The 25,338-nt window shown below is 39.8% G+C and overlaps 1 protein-coding gene across 5 annotated transcripts in view; it reads left to right on the forward strand.

Moving 5' to 3' along the window:
* TJP1 (tight junction protein 1) overlaps positions 1–25,338 on the forward strand; it is a 100,245-nt gene that overhangs the window by 31,484 nt on the left and 43,423 nt on the right. For all 5 annotated transcript variants that reach the window (XM_023507614.1, XM_012812194.2, XM_023507615.1 and 2 more), the window contains exons 3-8: positions 4,809–4,933; positions 5,708–5,810; positions 9,937–10,213; positions 13,444–13,547; positions 14,830–14,998; positions 15,311–15,458. In XM_023507614.1, the coding sequence (XP_023363382.1) occupies positions 4,809–4,933; positions 5,708–5,810; positions 9,937–10,213; positions 13,444–13,547; positions 14,830–14,998; positions 15,311–15,458 (926 nt within the window). The remainder of the gene's footprint in view (positions 1–4,808; positions 4,934–5,707; positions 5,811–9,936; positions 10,214–13,443; positions 13,548–14,829; positions 14,999–15,310; positions 15,459–25,338) is intronic.

The following is a 25,338-nucleotide window of genomic DNA, read 5'->3' on the forward strand; positions in this document are numbered from 1 at the left end:
GGGTCCGGGCTGGGGATTCGAACCCGCCACCTTAGGTGTACGTGGCTGGTGCCTTAGCCGGTTGAGCTATAGGCGCCGAGCCTGTTTTTTTTTCTTAAACTTTAGTAGTTTTAATGTATTTTGGTGATCGTCTCCCTGGATTGATATTCTCAGATAACTGTCAGATAAACACAGTGTTTCTGTATGTTGTTTTGTTTCATTCAAAAATAGTGATCAGGAAACTTTTTTAAGTTAACAGTTTTTTACTAATTTTTCTCTTCCCTTATTTTGGTTTACTTCTTTATCCATATGTTATGTTATACCTCTTTTGTATTCAGTTTTTTAAATTTTCTCAAAAATCCCTTTTTATAAAATCACATTATCTCTTTTTAGTTTTCTGTTTTAAAAAATTTTTTTCCCTTATACTTTCTCTTAAGATACTATTTCTTCTGTCTTAAGTTTCTCCTATGTAAAATGACTTTAAATTTTTTAATTTTCTCTTGAATTCTTTCATTTCTAATTCTTACCTTGTTCTTCTTCTTCTTCTTCTTCTTTTTTTTTTAGAGACAGAGTCTCATTTTGTCGCCCTCAGTAGAGTTCCGTGGCGTTACACTTCACAGCAAACTCCAACTCTTGGGCTTAGGTGATTCTCCTGCCTCAGCCTCCCAAGTAGCTGGGATCCAGGCGCCCTGCCACAATGCCTGGCTATTTTTTTATGGCAGTTTGGCTGAGGCTGGGTTTGAACCCACCATCCTCAGTATATGGGGCCAGTGCCCTACTGAGAGCCGCAGGCACTGCCCTAATTCTTATGTTCTATCATGTCTTGTGTTTATATCATTTTCCTAACAGCCTTTTAACTTGTTTTGTGATAGTTAAGAGTTTTGATCTTTTTTCTTTCTTTCTTTCTTTCTTTTTTTTTTTTTGAGATGAGAGGTTAACTCTGTCACCCTCGGTAGAGTGCAGTGGTGTCATAGCTCACAGCAACCTCAAATTCTTGGGCTCAAGCAGTCCTCTTGCCTCAGCCTGCCAAGTAGCTGGGACTACAGGCGCCCGCCATGCCTGGCTAGTTTTTGAGATGAGGTCTTGCTCAGGCTCAGGCTGGTGAGCTTAGGCAGTCCACCTGCGTTGGCCTCCCAAGTGCTGGAATTACAGACATTGAGCCACGTGCCTGGCCTTCTCATTTTCTGAGCACTCTTTCTGTCAGGCTTTGGTGGTGGGGTTGTTACTCTACTACTCAAAATCTTTTCATAGTAGCTTTGAAGGGGTTTTGAGGTTTACAGTTTTGTTTGCTTGCTTTTCTCTGTGTGTGTACATGTGCATGTATGTGTACTAAATAGGCCTCATAGCTGGCTGTGTATCTTCACTGGCTTGGACTTGGCGCTTCAGAGAGGATGCGTGGGTTTTGTTGTAAGTGTTGTCCATGGGTTTTTGGTTTGTTCATTATGTGCTTGCTCTGCCTATTTTTATTTTGAAATTCAAAGTTTTATTTATGCCTACTGTTACTCTGCTAATTTTCCCAGAATTCTGAGTTTTTAGTTCTCAAATTAGTTCTACTTAAAAAAAAAAACAAAAAGGCAATCTCTATAAAGGGGAATAGAATTAAAATTAAATTGAATAATCAATCAAATACTTGTTTAGGCTCACTAAGCTGATGAACTACTTTATGTGAGGCCACATCCCTTGTACACGGGCCCTTGATAATCCAGGCTACTTACAATGCCACGTGTTAAGTAGCAGAAATATATCCATGTACTCTGTGAGGACACAGGATGGGTTATAAAAGCAGGGATGATTTTATGGATGAGATGATGTTGAACCTGGAGTTTGAAGAGGGAGCTAAAATTTGCAGGATTGATGAGATGCTAAAGAAATCTTATGGAGAGGGGCAGTGCAAAAGCACACAGTTTGATATGCATGGCATGCTTAAGCAGGGATCAGTAGTTAAGCGGGTTTAGAGCAAAGACTGGAGTGCTGGGAAGCAAGTGGGAGTTCTGTGCAAGGGGGTTACATGCTAACCAATTTAGACTTGTAGGCACACCTATTGGGTTAGTTCTTTGTTTTAGAGTGACAGATTTGCCAGCATGATGGAGAATAGATTTTAGTGCAGTAGAGGTAAGAAATCTATTGGCAGGGCCAAATAAGATGATGGTGAAGGTAGCGGGAAGGGAAGTATGTGACAGTTGAGCCCTTAAACAGGTATCTGGTGACATCTGATCACAAAACATTCAAAGGTGCAGTTCTCATGTCTCTGGCTGCTGATTTTAGACATGGCTACCAACTGCTCTTCCATATTTACTTAACTGATCTGGGTTGAGGATATGGGCATCAGCAAGCCTGTTTGAAACTTTTCCCAGATGACTCTCACCTGTAGCTAGGTAAAAATCAGCTACACTGTAGGAAACACCCATCTAGGAGAATGACATGCCCCTGCCAGATGCCCAAGCTGTCTGGTTTTGGGCCCTGGCTCACTGGAGCCCAAACTACACTTAATTTTGCTCAGAAGTAGTTCTTAAGAAAATGTCTTGTCATCTTGCCTTCTTTAATTAAAAGTTCCTAATGTTTTTAGTATTTCTTTAATATTTTTGTTATGTTTCTAATTTTAAAATAAAAGAATTACAAAGCAAAATGTAAATACATAGTATAAGGTTACATAAGGTAAAAGATTTGTGTTTTATCTCTTCCAAGGAGAAAAAAGGGTAGGGAAAGAATAATCTTTTACCCTTGGATGTTTAGGTTTTTTCCAGTAAAGAGCATTTCTTTGTTTAGGTTTTGAGACAGAGTCTTACTCTGTGACCAAGGCTGGAGTGTAGTGGCATGATTAAAACTCATTGCAGCATCAAACTCCTGGACTCAAGCAATCCTCCCACCTCAGCCCTCTGAGTAGTTGGGCTTACAGATGCATTCCACCTTGCTGAGCTAATTTAAGAAAATATATTTATTTTTTATTTTTTTATTTTTTTGAGACAGAGCCTCAAGCTATAGCCCTAGGTAGAGTGCTATAGCATCACCGCTCATAGCAATCTCCAACTTCTGGGCTTAAGCGATTCTATTGCCTCATCCTCCCAAGTAGTGGGAACTACATGCGCCCACCACAACACCCCACTATTTTTTGGTTGTAGTTGTCATTGTTTGGCAGGCCCAGGCTGGATTCGAACCCGTGAGTTCTGGTGTATGTGGCTGGCACCTTAGCCGCTTGAGCTACAGGCACCAAGCCAAGAAAATATATTTTTTAACAGATGAGTTCTCTCTGTGTTGCCCAGGCTGACCTCAAACTTTTGAACTCAAGTGATCCTCCAGCCTCAGCATCCCAGGGTGGGAGGATTATAGGTGTGAGCCTCGTTGCCTGGAGTGAGAATTGAATTTTAAAGCAAAAATTAAAATTTGTACAACTTTTATCTTCCACCTTGCGCTCAGGAGCTTTTCAGTACTTCAAAAACTTTCCTGAGGAGTGTGATGGTGATGTTAACACATGATTTTTAAAAATATTGTGTGGTGAAATGGGTCATCATTTGAAAGACTTGCCTCAGAGAATCAATATTTTTCAAAAGACTAAGGCGTACTCTTCTGTCATTCATAGATGAAATGCCCAGAGTACAGAACCGGCTCAGTAGCTGTCCACACAGCAGCACAGACAGTTCCTTGATAGGGTCTTGCGTCATACATTCCAACTATCCATTACGAAACTACCGTTTATCCAGTTTTTGGTATAAAATCAAACATGAATATCCATAATTATCTAAATTGGCTACTGAAGTGACTTGTCTTTTTTTCAGTTACCATACGTGTATGTGATCCTGGAATTTGTGTGCTTTGTATCTTAAGGTAGTTGGGATTATATAACTTTACACAAAAACACATTTCTGGTTTAGTGATTCTGGAGCCTTAGGAAAATGTATGATGTACTCCTGAGTACTTCATTTTCTTTCTAGGGAATGGGGTGAATTTCTTTGAGATTCAGTAAGGTTTCTTTTTGAGACAGAGTCACCCTCAATAGAGTGTCATGGCGTCACAGCTCGCAAAAACCTCCAACTCCTGGGCTTAAGTGATTCTGTTACCTCCGCCTCCCACATAGCTGGGACTACAGGCGCCTGCCATAGTGCCCGGCTATTTTTTTGTTGTAGCTGTTGTTGTTTAGCTGGTCCAGACTGGGTTCAAACCCGCTGGCCCTGGTGTATGTGGCCAGTGCCCAAACCACTGAGCTACATCTATACTAGTCTGTCCATAATCATTGTAGTAAAGATTGTAAGGTCTTTCAGAAGTATGTGGCTTGTTATAATTTGCTTTAGTTAAAAATATAATTTAAAAATGTTAGATATGATTGATGTACACCTTCTGTTGTACACAGTGTGCGCAGTGTACAAGGTTTGATTTTGTTTTGTACAATGGCAGATGGTGTATATACTAATGAAGTCTGCCATCTTCTAAATCAGTTGCCAGTGTTTGTGGTGATCACTCTGGGCACTGCCAGTCCCTTCAGGGACCCTTCTAATAATCAGAAATAAATTCAGAATTTTAGTTTTCAGAATTTTAAAATGTGTTTTAGTTATCATAAAGCAATGATGTAACTGGCAATTTTTAGTATTCTCTTGTGTCCAGTATTTCATTAATTAGAGTATGCATTCTTGTACAAAGATAGATAATTCTTATATGTAATTATATGAGGAAGTAATTGTGGATCATAGGTAAAAATTGCAGTTTTTTTCTTAGTGTCTTGCTATTCATTTAAAATTGTAGTTTTATATTTCAACTTTTCTAAATTGTAGAGTGTGATACAACAAATGATTATTTCTGTCCTTAATAGCAACATGTTACTGTAATTATTGTTTTAGGCTCCTGGATTTGGATTTGGAATTGCAATATCTGGTGGAAGAGATAATCCTCATTTTCAGAGTGGGGAAACATCGATAGTGATTTCCGATGTGTTGAAAGGAGGCCCCGCGGAAGGACAGCTGCAGTAAGCACACTTCTCCCCCAGAGCCCTTCACACGTCACGGCACCCTGTCCTGGTGATGGGCTGTGTTCACACACCACCTCTGCCATGGTTTATTTAATATTTTTTCTGAAATTAACATACACTTATTTAATTAAGAAAGAAGCTCTGTCGCTATTCATAAGTGGAAAGCTAGTGTCACTTTAAACGGAAGGTAACTTCAAAATAGTGAAAAAGAAAATCTGTAACCCAGTTATAAGTACAGCCCCTCCTTCAGGAACCTCTCACCCCAAGTCTTGCCCTTTTTGTTTGGTAAGGAGATTAGCAAAATGAAAAAAAAAAAAACAAAAAAGCAAAAGCTATACTGGCCAAAGTAAAGAGACTATAATCAATAAGATTAAAAGAAAATGAAAAGGAGAGTCTTTATTTTTTCAAAAGGAAATAATTCTTTCCAACTATATGACTTGGTATTATTTGGTATTATTTGGTTCTCTAAATGTAACATCAGAAATTATTCTGGGTGTTGTGCTCCCTGTTCAGTCCTCGGGGAAACCCCGGGTCAGTGGGTAAAACATGTTAAGAGCTTATGGTGAGTTACTTGCTGAATATTCTGGTGGGACATCTGGAAGTAAATTTTTTGACATTTCATCGTTGATCTGAAAAGAGATAGATTAATTAGCCCATAGTTAGAATATGTTAGAAGTACCTGTTTTGAAAAGTTCTTTTATAAACTCCTAGTAATTTTTTTTTTTTTTTTGGTAACATGTTATTTTGGTAACTTTTTCGATCGTTTTTTAGGGAAAACGATCGAGTTGCAATGGTTAATGGAGTTTCAATGGATAATGTAGAACACGCTTTTGCTGTTCAGCAACTAAGAAAAAGCGGGAAAAATGCAAAAATTGTAAGTATTTTTTAATCTACAATGCTATCTTTCTTTTTCTAATATTATTACAAAATATTATTTTGTAATTCTTTTTTATATAGGAATATGATTGATTTTGTATAGTTATTTTGAAGTTAGCTATATTGCTGAATTTTTCTTTTGCTTTTGGTAACTTGGAAGTAATGAAATTTATATTTTTTTTACAAACTATTGGGATTTTTAAGTTATCACAATTGTACTAACTAGGATCTTCAACTTTACTAGAAGTGGTGGTAATGAGTATACTTATCTCATAATTGATTTGTAGATAATGCTTTTGTTTCCTCATACAATTAATACATTTGCCCCAATGTTATCTTCAATGATTATGTCAATGTTTTGCCAATAGTTGATGTTCTGTAAATATTCATGGAATAAAGGAGCCTGAAATATTAAAAAAAATAGTAAAATATCAACTTTATTTTTCTGTTTCTGGTGTTTGAATTCTGTCTTCCTGTTTAAGAAAATGAAAACGGAAACAATATTTCTTAAGTCAGTTGTTTGTACTTAAGAATAATTCTTCCAAGAGTATTGTGTTTTGTCACTGTTGTGTGCATTTTCTCAAAACTCAGATCCCAGGGTTTTTTAGTTGGAAAAGGAAAGGGAATAGTTGAATGGTTACCTCTTTATGGCCTAATGTTTCTTCTCATATTTTAGTCAACAAAGATCGTAAATACAACAGGGATCCCGTAAGATTACAGGATCTTTAGTGAACCTTTTCCACAGTTAGATAAGTTTAGAGACAAATACTTGCCAGTGTTGCAGTTGCCTGTAGTATTTAGTGCAGTTACATGCTGCACCCATTGCAGCCTGGAGCAGTAGGCTGTACTGTGCAGCCCGTGTGTGTAGCAGGCTGCACAACTGGTCTGTGTGAGGGTACCTGTGATGTTCACACAGAGATGCACTTCTGAGGGGGGTCCTCATTGGTAAGTACACTGAATGTACTGAAGTTAGACTGGATCTTGGCATGTAGTCAGTTTGAAATATGTGGCCTTTTCTGGTATAAGATTTATTACTGGGTAAGTTTTATGTTGTCTTTTGAAGCATATATCAACAACTACATTCCTTGTTACTGTGATAACTTGAGCAGAGAAAAAAATCTGGGTTTTTTGGTAGAGTTGTTGAGAGCCCTTTAATGTTACTGTATTACTATGTAGCTAGAATCTCTATGTCATGTTTCTCTGGGTACTTTTTTTTTTAAGTAAGGGAGAAGTTCATTTACCGCTTGATAACTGGCCTCACATCACAGTTAAAATTTGACACATGTAGCATAGAATGGATTTAATGTAAAAGTCTTATTTAAAATGTTATTCTCACTTAGGAAGAAGCATATTAGCCCTTTTACCCTCTTTGTCCCTCCTATGTTTTTTGTCCCACCTAGCCCCAAAGAGGACTAATGAGGCCACCAGTGGGAAGCCTTAGTTCAGGAGCACACAGCACAGCAGGAGGAAGAGGCTGAGTGTTTGGTGCTCAGCCTTGCTCTCTCCATTCAGTGCCAGCAGACACTCAGAACCCAACAGAAAGGACAGGGGTGGGTGGGCATGTGGGGAAGCCTGCATTGAATTGTGATGTCTGGGAGTCTGAGGAGAGCTGTAAAGGGTGTACCCTGAAACTGTGCACCCAAACATTATTAGCCTTAGCCCTCTTGCCTTTAGTAGATTGCCTCACTGTGTGGCTTATCTCTGCATCATTTCTGAAGATGAAAGTACTAATAGATTCGGATACAATATTGGAGATTGAAGTAGAAGGGAGACGTAAGAGCAGGGAGGCAGTTAAGAATGCTTTACATGGGCTCGGCGCCTGTGGCTCAAGCGGCTAAGGTGCCAGCCACATACACCTGAGGTGGCAGGTTCGAATCCCCAGCCCGGGCCTGCCAAACAACAATGATGGCTGTAACCAAAAAATGGCTAGGCGTTGTGGCAGGCGCCTGTGGTCCCAGCTACTTGGGAGGCTGAGGCAGGAGACTCGCTTGAGCCCAGGAGTTGGAGGTTGCTGTGAACTGTGATGCCATGGTACTCTACCCAGGGGGATAGCTTGAGGCTCTGTCTAAAAAAAAAAAAAAGAATGCTTTACATGAATGTTACTTGATAAGAACCTCAGTTGCGGGGTGCTCTGAGGGCAGAGGCAGCCTTGCTTCTCCCAGTTCATATCAGGGCTTCCCTTCCCCCTTGTCACATCCTTGCCTCCACTGCTGCTCATCTTTTAGCTTTCACTTGTGTCTTCAGAAAAGCTCTCTCTGATTGCTCATGGTGGTAGTAATAATAGTAGGAAGGCACAGTATGAGGAATAGAGTAGCCCTTTGGAGAAGATGATAACATGGAAGTGAGTAGCTAGACTGGGAAACACAAGGCTAATTGGGAGGGTATTAGGCAAAGGACTGATTTGAGGTACGTGGGAAGAGATTAGAGATGCAAGCAACCACTCAACCATGGTGAGTGATGGAGAAAGGTCTTGGAGATGGGTAGGAATGAGAGCTCAGTTGTAAGAGTTCTGTTCATACAGGAAGAAGATCAACTTGGTCTTTAAGACCAGAAGGAAAGAAGACCAAATAAATGAGATACTGAAAAAATTTAGAAGGAGAAGGGGAGTGAAGTGAAGATAGACTAGGTGGTTGGGATCTTGGAGAATGGTTTTGGAATGCCTATGGTAGGCAATTGCACAGAAAGGCAGAAAGATACAGATAAAAGGATTGCTGAACAAGAGCAAAAATTCTGTCAGGTAAAATCAGTTTCTAGGAGACATAAGCAGTAAGTGTGCAAGTGAAGGTGATGCAGACTGGAGTTTGTCATGGCAGAGTCTGGAGGGGTCGAGAGAGAAGCCATGGAAATGTGGCGGTGTGAGGTCTCGTGCAGACTTGGGAGGACGTCACTGGAAACCCGGAGGGCACATGTGAGCTGAGCACAGGAGAGGGCAGTGGGCCTGGAAATCAGATGGAGAGTAGAACGCTGCAGTAGACAGAGACATCAGAAATGTGAGACAAGGAGTGCTACTCAAGAATATCTTGAATCACCTCGCTCAGGAGTTGGAAACTGCTATGAGCTATGACGCCCCGGCACTCTCCCCAGGGCGACAGCTTGAGACTCTGTCTCAAAAAAAAAAAAAGAAAGAACATCTTGCAGCTTTCTCTTGGGATCAGGTGTGTACTATGGTGTCACTGAATTGGGAGGTAATGCATGTAGATCTTGAATGTCCAGAGAAGGAAGAAAATAAGTGGACAAGGGAAACAGAGCCAGTTACGAGTCACTGAGAAAAGAATGCCAGAGGAAAAGAATTTGCATCTAATCCAAAAGCTTCAAATCGCAGAGATACAGAGATGATAAGAGTGTGGTTGGTGAACTATAACTGGGTTAGTTGAGTGGTAGTGTGAAGGTACATTAAATTCTCTCTTAGGGGTCTGATCAGGCATTAGTGTACCTTGACATTGATACATTCTAAATTTTTTTTTTTTTGAGACAGAGCCTCAAGCTATCCCCCTGGGTAGAGTGTCGTGGCATCACAGTTCACAGCAACCTCCAACTCCTGGGCTCAAGCGAGTCTCCTGCCTCAGCCTCCCAAGTAGCTGGGACTACAGGCGTCTGCCACAATGCCCAACCATTTTTTGGTTGCAGCCATCGTCGTTGTTTGGCAGGCTCGGGCTGGGGATTCGAACCCGCCACCTTAGGTGTATGTGGCTGGCGCCTTAGCCGCTTGAGCCACAGGCGCCGAGCCACATTCTAAAATTTTTAAGGAGTCAAGCTGGGCTTGCAAGTTTGCTGTGGTTTTGGTAGCAATATAGATGGCATTAGAGTATACTGCCCATCTTTTATTCAAACCACCAGCAATTAGTTTCTCTCTGAGCTTAGGATTATTACACTTGGAAGATCTTCATGCATGAGTACGTAAAGGCTTTATATGAGGCCCACTGTTCGTAATTTGACACTTAACTAGATCTGTTCGTTAAGACAGCAGGAAACATAGACATTATGATAGTGTATTCCTTAGGAATGTGTGTGTTTGTGTATTATATTAATATAGGACGAGAAAAATGTAGTGATCCTTTCTCTTAGGAACTAAAATTAGTACATGAGAATCACTCCACTTATTTTGTGATCTTTTTTATTTGCAGACCATTAGAAGGAAGAAAAAAGTTCAGATACCAGTAAGTCGTCCTGATCCTGAGCCAATATCTGATAATGAAGAAGATAGTTACGATGAGGAAGTACACGATCCCAGAAGTAGCCGTGGTGGTCCAGCCAACAGAAGGAGTGATAAGAACTGGGCGAGGGATAGAAGTGCAAGTAGAGAAAGGAGCTTGTCACCACGGTCAGACAGGCGGTCACTGGCCTCCAGCCAGCCTGCCAGGCCCACCAAAGTCACGCTGGTGAAATCCCGGAAAAACGAAGGTACGCCTTACTAACCCTTTCCTTGGCATTTCCCATGAAAATTTTAAGACTGATTTTAATGACAGGAACGGTTGCTGTCCCTTCATATTTTTGCTTTGTCATGTTTGTGTTCCTTCACTGTGAGTCAGATCCTGGTAGGTCTTCAAGGTGGGTCATTTCCTTCTCTTGAATCATTTTGTTAAGCACTGTAGCGGTTCAGTAAAATTGTCCAGTAATTGGATTTTGGGTTTGTTGTTGTGATGAGAACAGATTATGCTAACAAGAAACGTCACACTGTCAGCAAATTGAAGTTCAGTGTTTTTCGTAGCTACAGTAGTATAACCATGGACAGAAATCTTGGGACTTGTTTTTGGTAGACTTTTTTAAAATGGAGGGATTGAAGGAGTGGAGCCTCATAGAGGGTTTCCTGCATAATGCAGGATTTCTTTAAATTTTTGAAATGGAAGCTTAGCTGCTCTCCTGCACATCTCATCAAATTTGGTGAAAACTGGATCTGACTGTGGCTGCCTCTTTCTGCGGACACACGTGTCTTATCATTTTGATTAAAAGGTGACAGTGAGAATATTAGGAAGGCTTCATCTGCTCTGCTTTAGACTTGACACCCCTCTTCCTAATACTGCTCCCCCCCCACCCCGCTCTGCAGTGGACTCCCCGGAAGCTGTGACACTGCTCTTTCCCTTCATTTCACCACCTTCTCTTCAGCCTTCTCTGTTCCCTCGCCCTCAAAATTATTCACACTAAATCCCGTGGAAACCTTTTAGTCGTTATCTTACTTGGATTTTTAGTTCCGTTTTACTTAGTTAACCACTCTTTTTTTTAAAGTAATTTTTTTAGAGACAGAGTTTCAGTTTGTCACCCAGGCTGGAGTACAGTGGTGCAATCATAATACTCACTGTAACCTAGAATTCCTGGGCTCCTGCCTCAGCCTCCCGAATGGCAAGGACTATAGGTGTGGGCCACCACACCTGGCTCATTATTTTTTGTGGGGATAGGGGTCTTGCTATGTTGCTTAGGCTGGTCCTGAGCTCGTGGCCTCACGCTGTCTTCCTGCCTTGGGATCTCAGAGTGCTGAGATACAGGCACAAGCTACACCCAGCCTGTTTTGAAATAATGCATTTATTCTTTTGATAATACTGCATCCTTCTGGGGGGTTTCCCACCCCCTTTTCTGTATTCTTTGCAGGCTCATTCTCTTCATTCTACCCTGTAATGTTCTGTAGGTTTCTATCCTAGAATATCTTTTCCACTTAACGTAATTTCTTCAGGCGATCTCATCTACTCCCCTCACCTCAGATGGCTGCTGATGATGGCAAAACTTATTTCTCCAACCCAAATCTGTACACTCTTGTGTTCTGACTGACACAGGACTATTTACTTAGATATTCTCTGTGAGTCCCCCATATTCAGCACATCTCAAGTGAAACACATCTCAATCTTAAAATTTTTCATCATGTTTCTTAATGAAGTATCTGATTGAATATATTCCTATCCTGTTTCTCAAGCCATGGACAACATGCATGATGGCTGTCCTCAACATTTTCTCCCCGTTCACGGTGTATGTCCTTGCTTTGCGTACATCACTCTCACCCATCCCACCTCTGTCTCACTGCACTGCCACCACCCTTTCCAAGCCACTGTCATCCCTTAAGTGGGCTCATTTGGTCTCATACCTGGTCTCTAGATCACTTTCAGCTGATTCTGCCAGCTCCTACGTGTAGTTGAAGGATCTTCGGTGATGTGTCTGTCTTACTCTTTAGCCCCTCTCTGCCTTACTTCTCAGACTCAGCTTCATTAGACTTAAGAATTCATCAGACCTGCCAGGTTTTTTCCTTGGCACCTTTAGTGCATTTTTTTTTTTAACCATTCTATCAATACCCACCCCTCACACTCTTTCTCTCACAAACATACCCTTCAGTGTTTGCTTAGGTAAAGCTTCAGCTTTAATATTTCTTCCTCAGGGAGGCCTTCTTTGACCCCCTTCTAGATGGAGAGACTTGTATTTCTGCTGTCTGAACTCTTCGTTGCACCTGTTGTTGCCATGGTAACCTCCTTTTCTCTACAACTATGTAGGTTGCCAGGGTGCAGGGGCTATCTCACTTGCTGCTTTACCCATAGCACCTGGCACATAGCTGTTGTATACCCAAGGAAATACTTGCAATAAATAAATAAACTATCATATAAGAAATATTTGGGGGTCATGTGTGTAACAGTGATTTCTACCTTTTTAATCTTGAAAAAGAACAGTCTTTTAGCTAATACTGTAATATAATGACCATTTCCAAAGCACACTTTATTGACTGCCTAGTTCATTGCCTAGATCTCCTAAAAAAAAATAGTTTCTTTCTAAAATCCTGATTTCTGCTCCTGCTCATGAGCACTCTGTATATTTGCCTTAAGTTAAAGTGTAATTCTGATGGAGCTTTAGATGGGTTGAGTAGTAGGTGTGCTGACTTGTCCTGCATTAAAAACAATTTTCTGTTTTCCATCCTGGTTTTTCGTTTTGTTTTTGTTTTTTATTTAGTAAGACTTCTGCCTCACAGAACCAAGGGCCAGTCCTTTTTGAGTTGACACTGTACTGATAGTTGTTGTGATTGGTTTTGTTTTTTAAAAAACTTTATTTTCAACTCTCCCAGTCACTACTCAACTTTGTTCCCTCACGCACGGATACAGTTAATATGACCTTACTCTTTGATACTTTTTTGGATATATATAGGAGAGGACTGGCCTAGTAACTCCAGCTCACACCTGCCTGGCTGGTTGTATGCCTTTGCTAATACATAGTAGCATATACGAGTATTCCTGAATATGTCTTTCCTGTGTCAGAGGTGTGTAGAACCACAAATATTTTTGCTGTAGGAGCTAAGAAAAAATATATGCTTGATAACAATAATCAATAAAGTTGATTAGCCTTTCCAAAGTTTTCTAAGCCTCAGGAAATTTATTATTTAGAATTATATTCCTTAAACATTCTGGGAAATCAGTGTATCAATACATGGTCTGAAATAAATGATGTTCTCTTTGGGGTTTTCTCCCTTTCAGTGAAACAGGAACACAGTACGTCAGTCTTTTGTTTAAACCAGATGTTTTCACTTTTCTTTCATGTTAACATTGTAGACTATTTGCTAATTAGAGGAAATGTCATATTTGTAGGGTGGCCAGAAACTATGCCTTGCTGTTGATTATACTTAAAAACTCTCCTTTTGCAGTGATTATTAAACTCTGTAATTTCAGAATATGGTCTTCGATTGGCCAGCCATATATTTGTAAAGGAAATTTCACAAGATAGTTTGGCAGCAAGAGATGGCAATATTCAAGAAGGCGATGTTGTATTGAAGGTATAGTCATATTCTTACATTTAATGAACTAAAATAAAAAACTTATTTACAATAAACATTTCACATTGTATATCGAAGCAGTACCCTGAACTCCATAAATGCATCAATGTACAAAGTTATGATTTAATAAAAAATAATTAAAAAAAAAACTTCTAAGTTACCATATAGCCTCTCTTCTTGTCTAAAGCAGTTTTTCCAGAGAATTAAAAATCAGGGCCAGGAGAAGTGGCTCACACCCATAATCAGCACTTTGGGAAGCTGAGGTGGGAGATCACTTGAATTCAGGAGTACAGGACCAGCTTGGACAACATAACGAGACCCTGTCTCTACAAAATAAAGGGAAAAAAAGGGTAGCCACTTGTGGTATGTGCCTATAGTTTCAGCTACTTGAAAGGCTGAGCAGGAAGATCACTTGAGCCAGGAAGTTAGAGGCTGCAGTGCACTGTGATCACGGCCACAGAGCTCCAGTCTGGGCAGCAGAGCAAGACCGTGTCTCAAAAACAAAATCAGCAGGGCAGAGGGAAAATTGCCTTTGTGCATTATTTATTTATCTATTTATCTATTTTTAGAGACAGAATCTCACTTTATCACTCTCAGTAGAGTGCTGTGGAGTCACAGCTCACAGCAACCTCCAACCCCTGGGCTTAGGCAGTTCTTTAGCCTCAGCCTCCCTTGCAGCTGGGACTACAGGCGCCTGCTACAACGCCCAGCTATTTTTTGTTGCACTTTGGCCAGGGCCAGGTTCGAACCTGCCACCCTCAGTATATGGGGCCAGTGCCCTACCCATTGAGCCACAGGCACCTCCCTACCTTTATGCATTATTATGATTATTACTATTACCATTATCATCATCAACGTACTGTAGGTGTTACAGGGTTATTCTGAGAGAATTAACTTCTACAGATGTGTAGTATTTACCAGCAGGAGCTACTTTGTACATAGACATGACTATGCTTATACGTTAAGTGGTTTGCTAATTGCTCCAGATATTACTGGAATGTTTATTTTATTAGTTTGCTTATAAGTAAAAGAATATAACAGGCTTTGATGAGGACTTAGGGGATGCTAATTTCAATTTTTATGATAGCAACAGTATGGTAAGTTTTTTTCATTTCAGGAATGTGGAAGAGGCTGTCATTTAGGAGAGTGTAGAGGGAATACTATTTTGGTTCTTCCACAAAGCCAAATAGTAGTTTGGATGTTCTTGTTTATAACAGACTAAGTTAACATTTATATTTGGTTTGTCATTTACTTTCAACGTATAGTTTCTTTTCTTTTGCAGATAAATGGTACCGTGACAGAAAATATGTCATTGACAGACGCAAAGACATTGATAGAAAGGTCTAAAGGGAAGTTGAAAATGGTGGTTCAGAGAGATGAACGGGCAACCCTGCTGAACGTCCCTGACCTCTCTGACAGCATCCACTCAGCCAATGCCTCTGAGAGAGATGGTGAGTGTGGTGCTCCTTGGAGGTTCCCTCTGAGTGGCCTGTTTCTTAAAATACTAGGAAGATTGGACATCTTTAAGTGAAGTGATAATTTTCCACAAGCCCAAATCTTCAAAATCTAAAAGTCACAAAGACATGTATTTTTCCTGTAGGTAACTTAACCACTATTGATTTGATCACTAGCTTATAAAATTAATATTTAAATGTCACTTTATATGAAATTATCCTTACTAGCTTATCATCCGTTATCATTGGCATACCTATACTTGGCTAACCATCTTATGGAAAAATAAATAGTACCCTTTTATTTAACAGACATTTCAGAAATTCAGTCACTAGCATCAGATCATTCTGCTCGGTCACACGATAGGCCTCCCCGCCGCAGCCAGTCTCGGTCTCCTGACCAGCGGTCAGAGCCTTCCGATCACTCCAGACACTCTCCACAGCAGCCCAGCAATGGCAGGTAATGATGCTCTAGTGTCCACAATAAATGGTTGTATTTGCTTGATATGTGTATTTGGAATTACTTGTAAAAAAAATAAGAACATAGGCTTTCTTCTGATTAGGCCTATTTTTCTTACTTTAGACATTTTCTGATCTAGAATAATAAAAGGCAGGCAGACTTTTCTTTGAAAGGCCAGATGGTAAATATTTTAATCACACAGGTCATACATTCTCTCTCAGTACTCAGCTATAAAAGCAGCCATCAGCAATATGAGAATAAACAGGCATGACTGTGTCTCCATAAAATTTTATATACAAAAACAGTCCACAGCTGCAGCATTGCATTAGAAGATGCTAGCATGCTTCAGGAATCTGCTGTTTGGGAAGGTCAGCTGTTGCAGAAATTCTTTAATGAACATATTAACCTGGACTTTGTTTTCCCTTTTAAAAATGTATTATTTGGTATTGATGCCAAAGAGTCTGATAATGCTAGTAGTACGTGACTTACTTGAATTTGTCTTGTCTTTGGGGTTGTGTATGCATTTGAGTATCTGGAGGAAATTATGACACTTATGTCTTAAAAAAACACACATTATGGCTGGGTATACTGGCTTACACCTGTAACCCCAGCACTCTGGGAGGCTGAAGTGGGAGGATCTCTTGAGCTCAGGAGTTTGAGACTAGCCTGTGCAAGAGCAAGACCCTGTCTCTAAAGATAACTGGGCATTGTGACAGGTGCCTGTACTCCTAGCTACCCAGAAGGCTGGGGCAAGAGAATTGCTTGAGCCCAAGAGTGGAGGTAGCTGTGAGATGTGATGTCATGGCACTCTACCAGAGGTGACAAAGTGAGACTCCATCTCAGTAAATAAATAAGGGCAGTGCCCATAGCTCAGCAAGTAGGGCACCGGCCACATACGCTGAGCCTGGCAGGTTTGAATCTGGCCCAGGCCAGCTAAAACAACAATGACAACTGCAACAAAAAAATAGCTGGGTGTTGTGGTGGGTGCTTGTATTCCCAGCTACGTGGGAGGCTGGGGCAAGAGAATTGCTTAACCCCAAGAGTTTGAGGTTGCTGTGAGCTATGACACCACGGTACTTTTCCCAGGGCGACATAATTGAGACTCGGTCTCAAAAAAAATAGTCAAGGGCGGCCAGCACCTGTGGCTCAAAGGAGTAAGGTGCCATATGCGAGAGGTGGTGGGTTCAAACCCAGCCGTGGCCAAAAACTGCAAAAAAAAAAAGTCTAAAAAACTAAAATAAAATAAGAGACATGCGCATCTGTACAGCAATTTATATACAGATTTCTGGAAGATCTGGAGGCAATTAAAAAATGTGGGGCCAGAACTGAAGAGACAGTTTTTGAGAAAAGGGAACTCTTATATATTGTTGCTGGGAATGTAAATTGGTACAGTTACTATGGAACACAATATGGAGGCTTTTCCAAAAATTAAAAATAGAACTTCCACATGATCCAGCAGTCCCACATACCAGATGTAGCTAGCGGAAATAAAATGGTCTCACAGAGGTGATCTGTATTCCTACGCTTATTGAAGGATTATTCACAGTAGCCAAGATCTGAAGTCAGCCTAGGTGTCCATCAACAGAAGGATAGATCAAGAAAATGTGGTGTGTGTTATACATACGCACATGCACACAATGGAATGTTATTCATCTTAGAAAAGAAGGAAATCCTGTGTCATTTGCAACAATATGGATGAACTTTGAGGACATCACACTAAATGGAATAAATCACAGAGACAAGTCTGTGTGAGTGTATGTAAATGTCGAATTTTATTATTTTATTTTATTTTGTTTTTATAAATTTGCTAAGAGAGGAGATGTTAAGTGTTGTGATCACACATAGAAAGGAAGATCACTACGTGAGGTGATAGATGTGCTTGTGGTCATCATTTCACAGCATAGATGTGTATCAAAATAGCACAGTGGACACCTTAAGTGCATGCAGTGTTTATTTGTCAATTATATCTTAGTCAAGCTGGAAAGAAAAAAAAAGGTTGAGTCCAGAATTGAGGAGATGATTTGGGATTAGAGATGTTGATTTGGGACTTAATCTGCATAGAGTGTTAGTAGAATCCATAGAAGTCACTAAAATTGCAAAGAGAAAGAAATTGAAGAGAAGGTCAAGAACTGGCCCACCAGGAGCATGTTGCTTTAGGAAGGAGAGGAGGCGGGGAAGAAGGCAGTGAAGAGAGAAGGGACTAGACAGGAGAGAGGTTGTTTTTAAAGTTTGTGAGCAGCCATAGTAATATAGTTGTTAAGGCAGTATACTACCAAGGTGTTTGGCTTCCCACCAACATGGGAAGTTGTGAGAAAAGAGGGTAACTTGAAACAGCTATAAATAGGGTTGCTGTTACTGTGTCTGCTGTGGTTTCTAGATATTTGTGAAAGTGATAATGTGTACATTTTAAACTTAGATTTATAAAGTTTATCAACCCCTGTCTTTATTTTAAGGTTATAGTGATTTTTGAAAGAAATAGTGTGGCATATCACATGCAAAATTTGCTTATTATCTTAACACTGATGATTATTTTTAACTGCTGCAGGTTAATGTATTAATTCTAATAGTCTCCCTGACACAGGAAGAGGGTTGCTGCCATGACACATACACACTGATGTAATTAACACCTCTGATGATTCCTGGGAGCAGCTGGGATTTTAACACATTTCTCTAAACTAGAAACTGTGCTTATATCAAGTAATTTGAACAAGAAATACTAATCAAAAATCTTGAAATGTTAGCTATTTGTTTAGATCATAAGCACATTCTAAATCTTAGGAAGTTCTTTTCGATATTTACTTTTCTGATTTAGATTTCCTAAACACTTGCCATCTGTAACTTTAACTTAAAACTTGAAGAGATTAATTCTTAAAATTAACCATCTTCATATTATTTTGGGGTGTTTTATTTCTCTTAAGAACCTTAAGCATTCTTACGGGTAACACCAGTTATATGAAAGCTTTTAAAAATGCAGAGCTCAGCTCCGTGCCTGTAGCTCAGCAGCTAGGGTGCCAGCCACATACATCGGAGCTGGCAGGTTCGAACCCAGCCTGGGCCTGCCAAACAACAGTGAGAACTACCAAAAAGATGGCTGGGTATGGTGGCAGGCGCCCGTAGTCCCAGCTACTTGGGAGGCTAAGGCAAGAGAATCACTTAAGCCCAGGAGTTTGAGGTTACTGTGAGCTATGACGCTACGGCACTCTACGACGCTAAAGGTAACAAAGTGAGGCTGTCTCAAAAATAAATAAAAATGCAGGGCTCTGGGACCTGCTCTCAGTTCATCAGAGATGAACACTGGCCTTTGAGCACCTCAGCAGTTAGTGGCACCAGCCCTGCCCCCACAAGCATCATCCATGTATAACTTTCAGCTCCCCCAAATTTAACTACCGTAAATTACCTACTATTGACTGGAAGACTGAGCAATAGCAGCACAGTCACGTAACAACTTACATTCTGTATTACACAAATTATCCTGTGTTCTTACAATGAAGTAAAGTAGAGAAAAGAAAATGTTAAGAAAGTCATTAGGAAGAGAAAATATATTTGTTATTCATTACAAAGCAGATTTGCGTGGTTCAAACCCATGTTGTTCGAGGGTTAACTGCACTACTTTATTTTTAAGTTTTTGGTGTCTTTTATGTGTGTGCTACCAGATTTGAGGAACTACTGGTTAGAAAGCATAACATACAAAACAAAAGCTAGTACTTTTTTTGCAGAAGAATAAGAGTCTCTGGATTCTTTCCAAATTTTTGTGGCAAGAATTTAATGCATGAAAAGTTGGTATCCTGCCTCCTTAAAAGTTTCGTTTCCGTTCCAGACTTAGTAGTAAAATTTGAGTTTGTATAGAGTTTGTATAGAGTTTGTATTGAGTTTGTATAGAGTACTCAGAGGGTACGTTTTGAGAAACAATTTGCTAATATTAGAAAAGCACCATAGAACCTCCATACAGTCTTGCATTTTTGTTACTTACTCTTGATTGTGTATCTTTGTTTCACAAATATTATTTAAATTCTGTTATTTAAAGAAGTGATACAAACTGACTTGGTTTCTGTGAAAAAAGAATCTGTCTTGGTAAACATTAGCCCTGTCCTATTCTTTTCCTAGATTTCTGGATATTTTTAGGACATGTAGTTGTCTGTTGAGAATAGTAGAAACTTTGTCTTCATTTTGTTAGAGGTAATAGAATATAATGATTTCTTTGGACTTGAGAGCCAGACTTCCCAGGTTCAAGGCCCATCCTACCACTGGTTACTTGCATGGCCTTGCAGCACCTACATCTGCCGGAAGTAGACAGGTCATACGCCACAGAGTTATGAGAATTAAAATAGTTATTACAATATCTGGCACATGTTGTTTGCTACTGCTGTTATTATGGTGATTAGTATTAGCAGTAATAATAATAGTATCATGAATTAGAATTTCCAAATGCCCATTTCACATCTGCTCATATTTAACTATTTCTTTTTTTTTTTTTTTTAGTGGTTTTTGGTTGGGGCTGGGTTTGAACCTGCCACCTCCAGTATATGAGACTGGCACCCTACTCCTTTGAGCCACAGACGCCGCCAATATTTAACTATTTCTAAGATTTCCTCTAAAAGTGAGAGGGTGACAAACTCCAGGGTCACATAGTTGACATGTGTTTTAGGCCAGGATTAAAATTCTTAGCCTTTTGACTCATGTCTTTGACCTTACTAGTATAGAGAAAGGAAGATTGATTGCTACTTCATCTTCAGAGAACAGAAATCTACAAAGAGGTTCATTATCGTCACGACCTACTTAAGTGCCTCTGTGTGATATTCTTAGAGAGCAAACATATGGAGCAAATTCTGAGAAAAACACATGAGCTTGCTCTTCATTATAATTAGATGAACAGAGTACCCTCCTATTGTGTAGAACAGGGGTTGGCAGACTATAGCTTGTGGGCCAAATCCAGGCTACTGCCTAGTTTTGTAAATAAAGTTTTATTGAAAACCTGTCCTATAGGCTCAGCGCCTGTGGCTCAAGTGACTAAGGTGCCAGCCACATACACCTAAGGTGGCAGGTTCAAATCCAGCCTGGCCCACCAAACAACAATGACTCCTGCAACCAAAAAAATATAGCCAGGCATTGGGGCGGGCGTCTGTGGTCCTAGCTACTTGGGAGGCTAAGACAGGAGACTTGCTTGAGCCCAGGAGTTGGAAGTTGCTGTGAGCTGTGATGCTACAGTACTCTACCCAGGGGGACAACTTGAGGCTCTGTCTCAAAAAAAAAAAAAAAAGAAAGAAAACCCGTCCTGTAATGGCATAATTGAGAAGTCATAACAGAGACTATATGGCCAAAGGAGTCATTTATAGAAAACATTACCGGTTGCTGGTCTGAAGTGTCGAAATAGTTTTGTTAAAAAACGGTGCATGCACAGGGAAAAATTATTCCTTGATGTTGTATGTGTTGCTGGGTTTGTTTGCTTTGCTTTGTTTCATAGCCCACCCTGGGCCAAGACTTGCATCATAGGATTTTGAAATACTCAGAGTCCACAGTTGGTGGCACTGCTGCTTGGTAGTCACAGAGTGGGTACCACTGAAGAGGTATGGCTGCTGTTCCTACAGTACTAGAGATATTCCGTTTGCAGGGCATGTTCCACACCGCTGCTTGATTATGTTGTATCTTCCCTGGTATTTACAGTTACCTTAATACATCCGTCTTAATGACTTTTCCCCTTAGGGGAAATGTATGTTCACCATTTTTTGTTCTGTCCTATAAACTTTTTATTAAAAATGGTTATGTTACTACTGATCATAACTGGGTACAACATTGAAAAACTTCTCAGTTTTCAAAAAGCTCAGACTACTGAGATAAAGTCGAACTGTGGAAATTTAGATTGTCAAGATTTACATTTTGTGGGGTGGCGCCTGTGGCTCGAAGTGTAGGGCGCTGGCCCCATATGCCAGAGATGGCGTGTTCAAATCCGGCCCTGGCCAAAAACTGCAACAACAAAATAAAATAAAATCTTCTAAAAAAATTTACATCTTGTATTACTTACAATACCCACTCATTCCATGAAACTGACAAAATTTACTTCAGCTGTTGTGTAAAGTTTTTAAGGAATGTGTTTTAACAGAGAGTATCAGTCCAGTTTATTAGTTAGCATATTTGTTGTATGAAAATGATTGCTTCTGAAGAACTTGAAAGTCATGTTTTCAAAAGTTTGGAACTTTGTAAAAATTGTAAATGTTTTCATTCTTCATTGTCTGTTCCTCCTCTGAGAGGAACGCCTCCACTGCATTGTGATATGGCTTATGATGTAGTACGTACATGATAGTACAGTTGGATTTAGCAAATCATAAATTTCTAGCCTGAATTCAGACATTGAGGCCAAGTTAAGATTATACACGGGATCAGACCTCTTACCTATACTGCCCACGTGTATTGTCAGAGTTTTCTGAGAGAGCCAGTCGAGCCCTGTTATGTGGGCGTGTACAGCATGATAGGGATGCACTGTCATGCCCAGAACAGTGCCAGTCGTGAGGCCATCCTTTCAGTGGTCACAGAACCCTGTGCACACCTACTCAGCGTGTTACTGTAGTCAGTACTGCAGCCAGTTACAACACGACAGGGAGACTCTGTGTCTAAACAGCAGGAGAACATACCACATTGTAATCTCACCCACTGTCGTCTGTGTGCCCCTCATTACGTAGTGTGCGATTGGGCTTAACTTTCTTAGAATAGTCTTGGCTTTTAAATTAAAGATGTTTGTTTTTTTTTTAATTTGTACACCTTCTGTCACCTTTTATAATTGTTTTATTTGATATGAGAACTATAAATATTTTTCATCCTTCAATATGTAGATCTTTTAGATATTGCTTAGTTTTCTCTAGAACATACTAAAGCCAACTATTCCTAATTCTGGAATTCAAAATCCAAAGTGCTCCAAAATCCAAAACTTTTCTGAGCACCAACATGACACTTAAAGGAAATGATTGTTGGAGCATTTCAATTTTGGATTTTTAAGTTAATAATATCCAACTGAAACATTTAAACCATATATTTCAAAATTCAAAATCATTTGTGGTTCCAAGCATTTTGGATTAGGGGTGTTCAACTTGTACAACTTCACCAACAGGCTGAAAATTATTGTTGAAGCATACTAATATATCAATTAGACTTTTCTTTGTACTTTTTTAAGTGTGAAGAAGTGACCATCTTTTTTTTTTTTTTTTTTGACAGAGCCTCAAGCTTTCCCCCTGGGTAGAGTGCTGTGGCTTCACAGCTCACAGCAACCTCCAACTCCTGGGCTCAAGCGAGTCTCCTGCCTCAGCCTCCCAAGCAGCTGGGACCACAGGCGCCCACCACAATGCCCGGCTATTTTTTGGTTGCAGCCGTCATTGTTGTTTGGCGAGTCCAGGCTGGATTCGAACCCGCCACCTTAGGTGTATGTGGCTGGCGCCTTAGCCACTTGAGCCACAGGCACCGAGCCGAAGTGACCATCTTTTGACTCGTGAAGTTCAGATTTTATTCACTAGTTTTTGGTTTCAGTTTTTGTCTAAGTAAAGCAGGTCTCATCCCTCCCGTCAGATGGCGCCTCCTTCTCAGCAAGAATTGCACGCAGTGTTGTTGGTAATTAATGTGGCGTTGATACTACTGAATTTTATTTTTCAGACACACCCTGAAGTCCTTTACTTCTTTTTTTTCCTGTTTCCCCTTCATCTATGAAAGATAGAAAGGGCACCCAATAGCACAACACTTTCATTGAGTGTTTCAGTGAAGTTAACCGACTAAATGATGATTTCTTTCCCTAGGCTCTTGTGCCTTGAAACTTAAAACTAATTCAGCAGGTTTTGAGTGATCAACAGGTGGCACAATGAATGTTCTGTAGTAAAGATTGAAAGATTTTACCAGTAATTTGGACATTACCCTGCTAATTCTTCTCTGCTAAATGTTTATTGATGATTATAAATGCCCTGAACAGTCTCAGCAAGATCTCTGCTATTACGTACAAAAGAAGAAAGCAGATAAATTAATTTTGAAAATATGAAAAAGTAGCTTCCATTAGTGGTAAATGCTATGAATAATGTGAGGGTGATATGATAGTCAAGTGGGAGGGTACAGTGTGAGATAACATGCTCAGGGAAGAAGGCTTCTCTGAGGCCACTTCATCTTAAAGTGGATAAAAATGAGCCAGCTGGGTGAAGATCATTCTGGGATAGCACAACACGCGCTGGTCCTGAGATGGAAACACACTGAAGAGCAGCAGTATGGCCAGTGTGGCTGATTGCAGGAGCGAGGGAGAGAGTGATCCAGAGTTCCAGGAAGTGATTTTTTTCTGTTTAATTGCTGTCAAAAGATTGGTTAAGGAGAATGTAAAGTTCTTCTTTACTGTTGTTTATTGAAATGTTACTAATGCATTTTTTAAAGATGTTTTCTCTGACCTTTCAAAGCGAGTACTATGTGGACACCCCATCCTGAACTTCCATGAACCAGCTGCTGTTTTCTCAGCACTTGTACTAGGTTCAAATTCCAATGTGGGGTTTTATTTTATATGCTTTGTGAGGGGCCCGACAAGGGGAGGTTGTAGCTGATACGCTTTGCCTCTACTCAATGGCAAGTCAAGCACAGCAGAGATACGTTCAGTGACTGCCGACAGATTTTGACCCCAGGAGAAGATCACGAATGTAAAGGCAGAAAGTCCAACTGGACTGTTACATACTGTCGTTATCACTTAAGCAGAAGTATAAGTTTCATTTACTCTATCACCTGAGCATTTTCTTCAAGTACAGTATAAAAAATATATACAATTTAAAAAACGGACTTGTTTATATGTTTAAAAGTAGTGAATGTATGAAAAAATCTTAATTCCAGATTTTAGAAATGTAGTAGAATTCTCCATTGCCTTTGAGAGAATCTTAGTAAATAAGGAGGTTATTGTGACTGTGTCTTCAGCTATAAAATCCACCAAATCCACCACACAATCCAAGGACTGGTAATCAAAGTACAGAATGGTCATTACACCCCCAGTGAAGGCCAAACGACAATAAATGAGAAAAAGGTCCTCATTAGCCCTTTCTCATGTTTTCCTATTTTAAAAAATACTGTCCATTTCTGCAAAAGTCATACTTTTCTGAATAGCAGACCTGTTTTCCCTCTAATTTGGATGACCTACGTTAATCATAATAAATGTGAACGTGTTACGATGAGAAACTCTGTACAAAAGAATAAGCTCTATAAACGTGTAGATCTGATTTATTGTTTAAAGACGTCAAAATGAAATGTACTCAGATTTTTTTCAAAAGCATACACATACACATAACTATTTCTACTAATACTTTCCTTAATAGGAAATACATATCAAGAACAATTTTACATTGTGAGAAACTAGTTTGCAGATGTGGCTAAGCGGGTTTAAGGTAATTATTTTCCCTGCCTTCTCAGCATAATTCCTGTGCAACTCTTTTTTACCTTTGTGCCCACATACAAGCCCAGAATCTATTTCTGGCTTTCTCATAGCTAGAATTCTCTGTGTGTCAGAGAGAGAGTTAATTTTTTAATTGCTGTCAAAAAACTTCAATGTGTAAATATCTATTTTCATCTAAAACTTAGAGAATTAGCAGTGACTGCAACACTCTGGCAGTTAAACTGGAGTGTACCTTGATTTTTCTTTCTCATATGTGTTAGAATGCTGCAGGCTGAGCTGCGGAGTATGGTTAACTCAGATTCTTAGCATATTTTTAAATTTAATTGTGACCAAGATAATCTGATCGCTTTTAAAGATGCTTTTATTAGTACCTTGTTTTTGTTGTCAACCTGAAACTACATTGTTCTTGCCTACCTTTATGTAATAAATGAACTTGAAAGGTATGTGTGAATCAGTTTTTGTGGGATAGGTTGTTAGTTTGTAACAGGGAGT

Source organism: Otolemur garnettii, unplaced genomic scaffold (assembly GCF_000181295.1).
Source record: "Otolemur garnettii isolate 467f Iridium unplaced genomic scaffold, OtoGar3 scaffold00194, whole genome shotgun sequence".
NCBI lineage: Eukaryota > Metazoa > Chordata > Mammalia > Primates > Galagidae > Otolemur > Otolemur garnettii.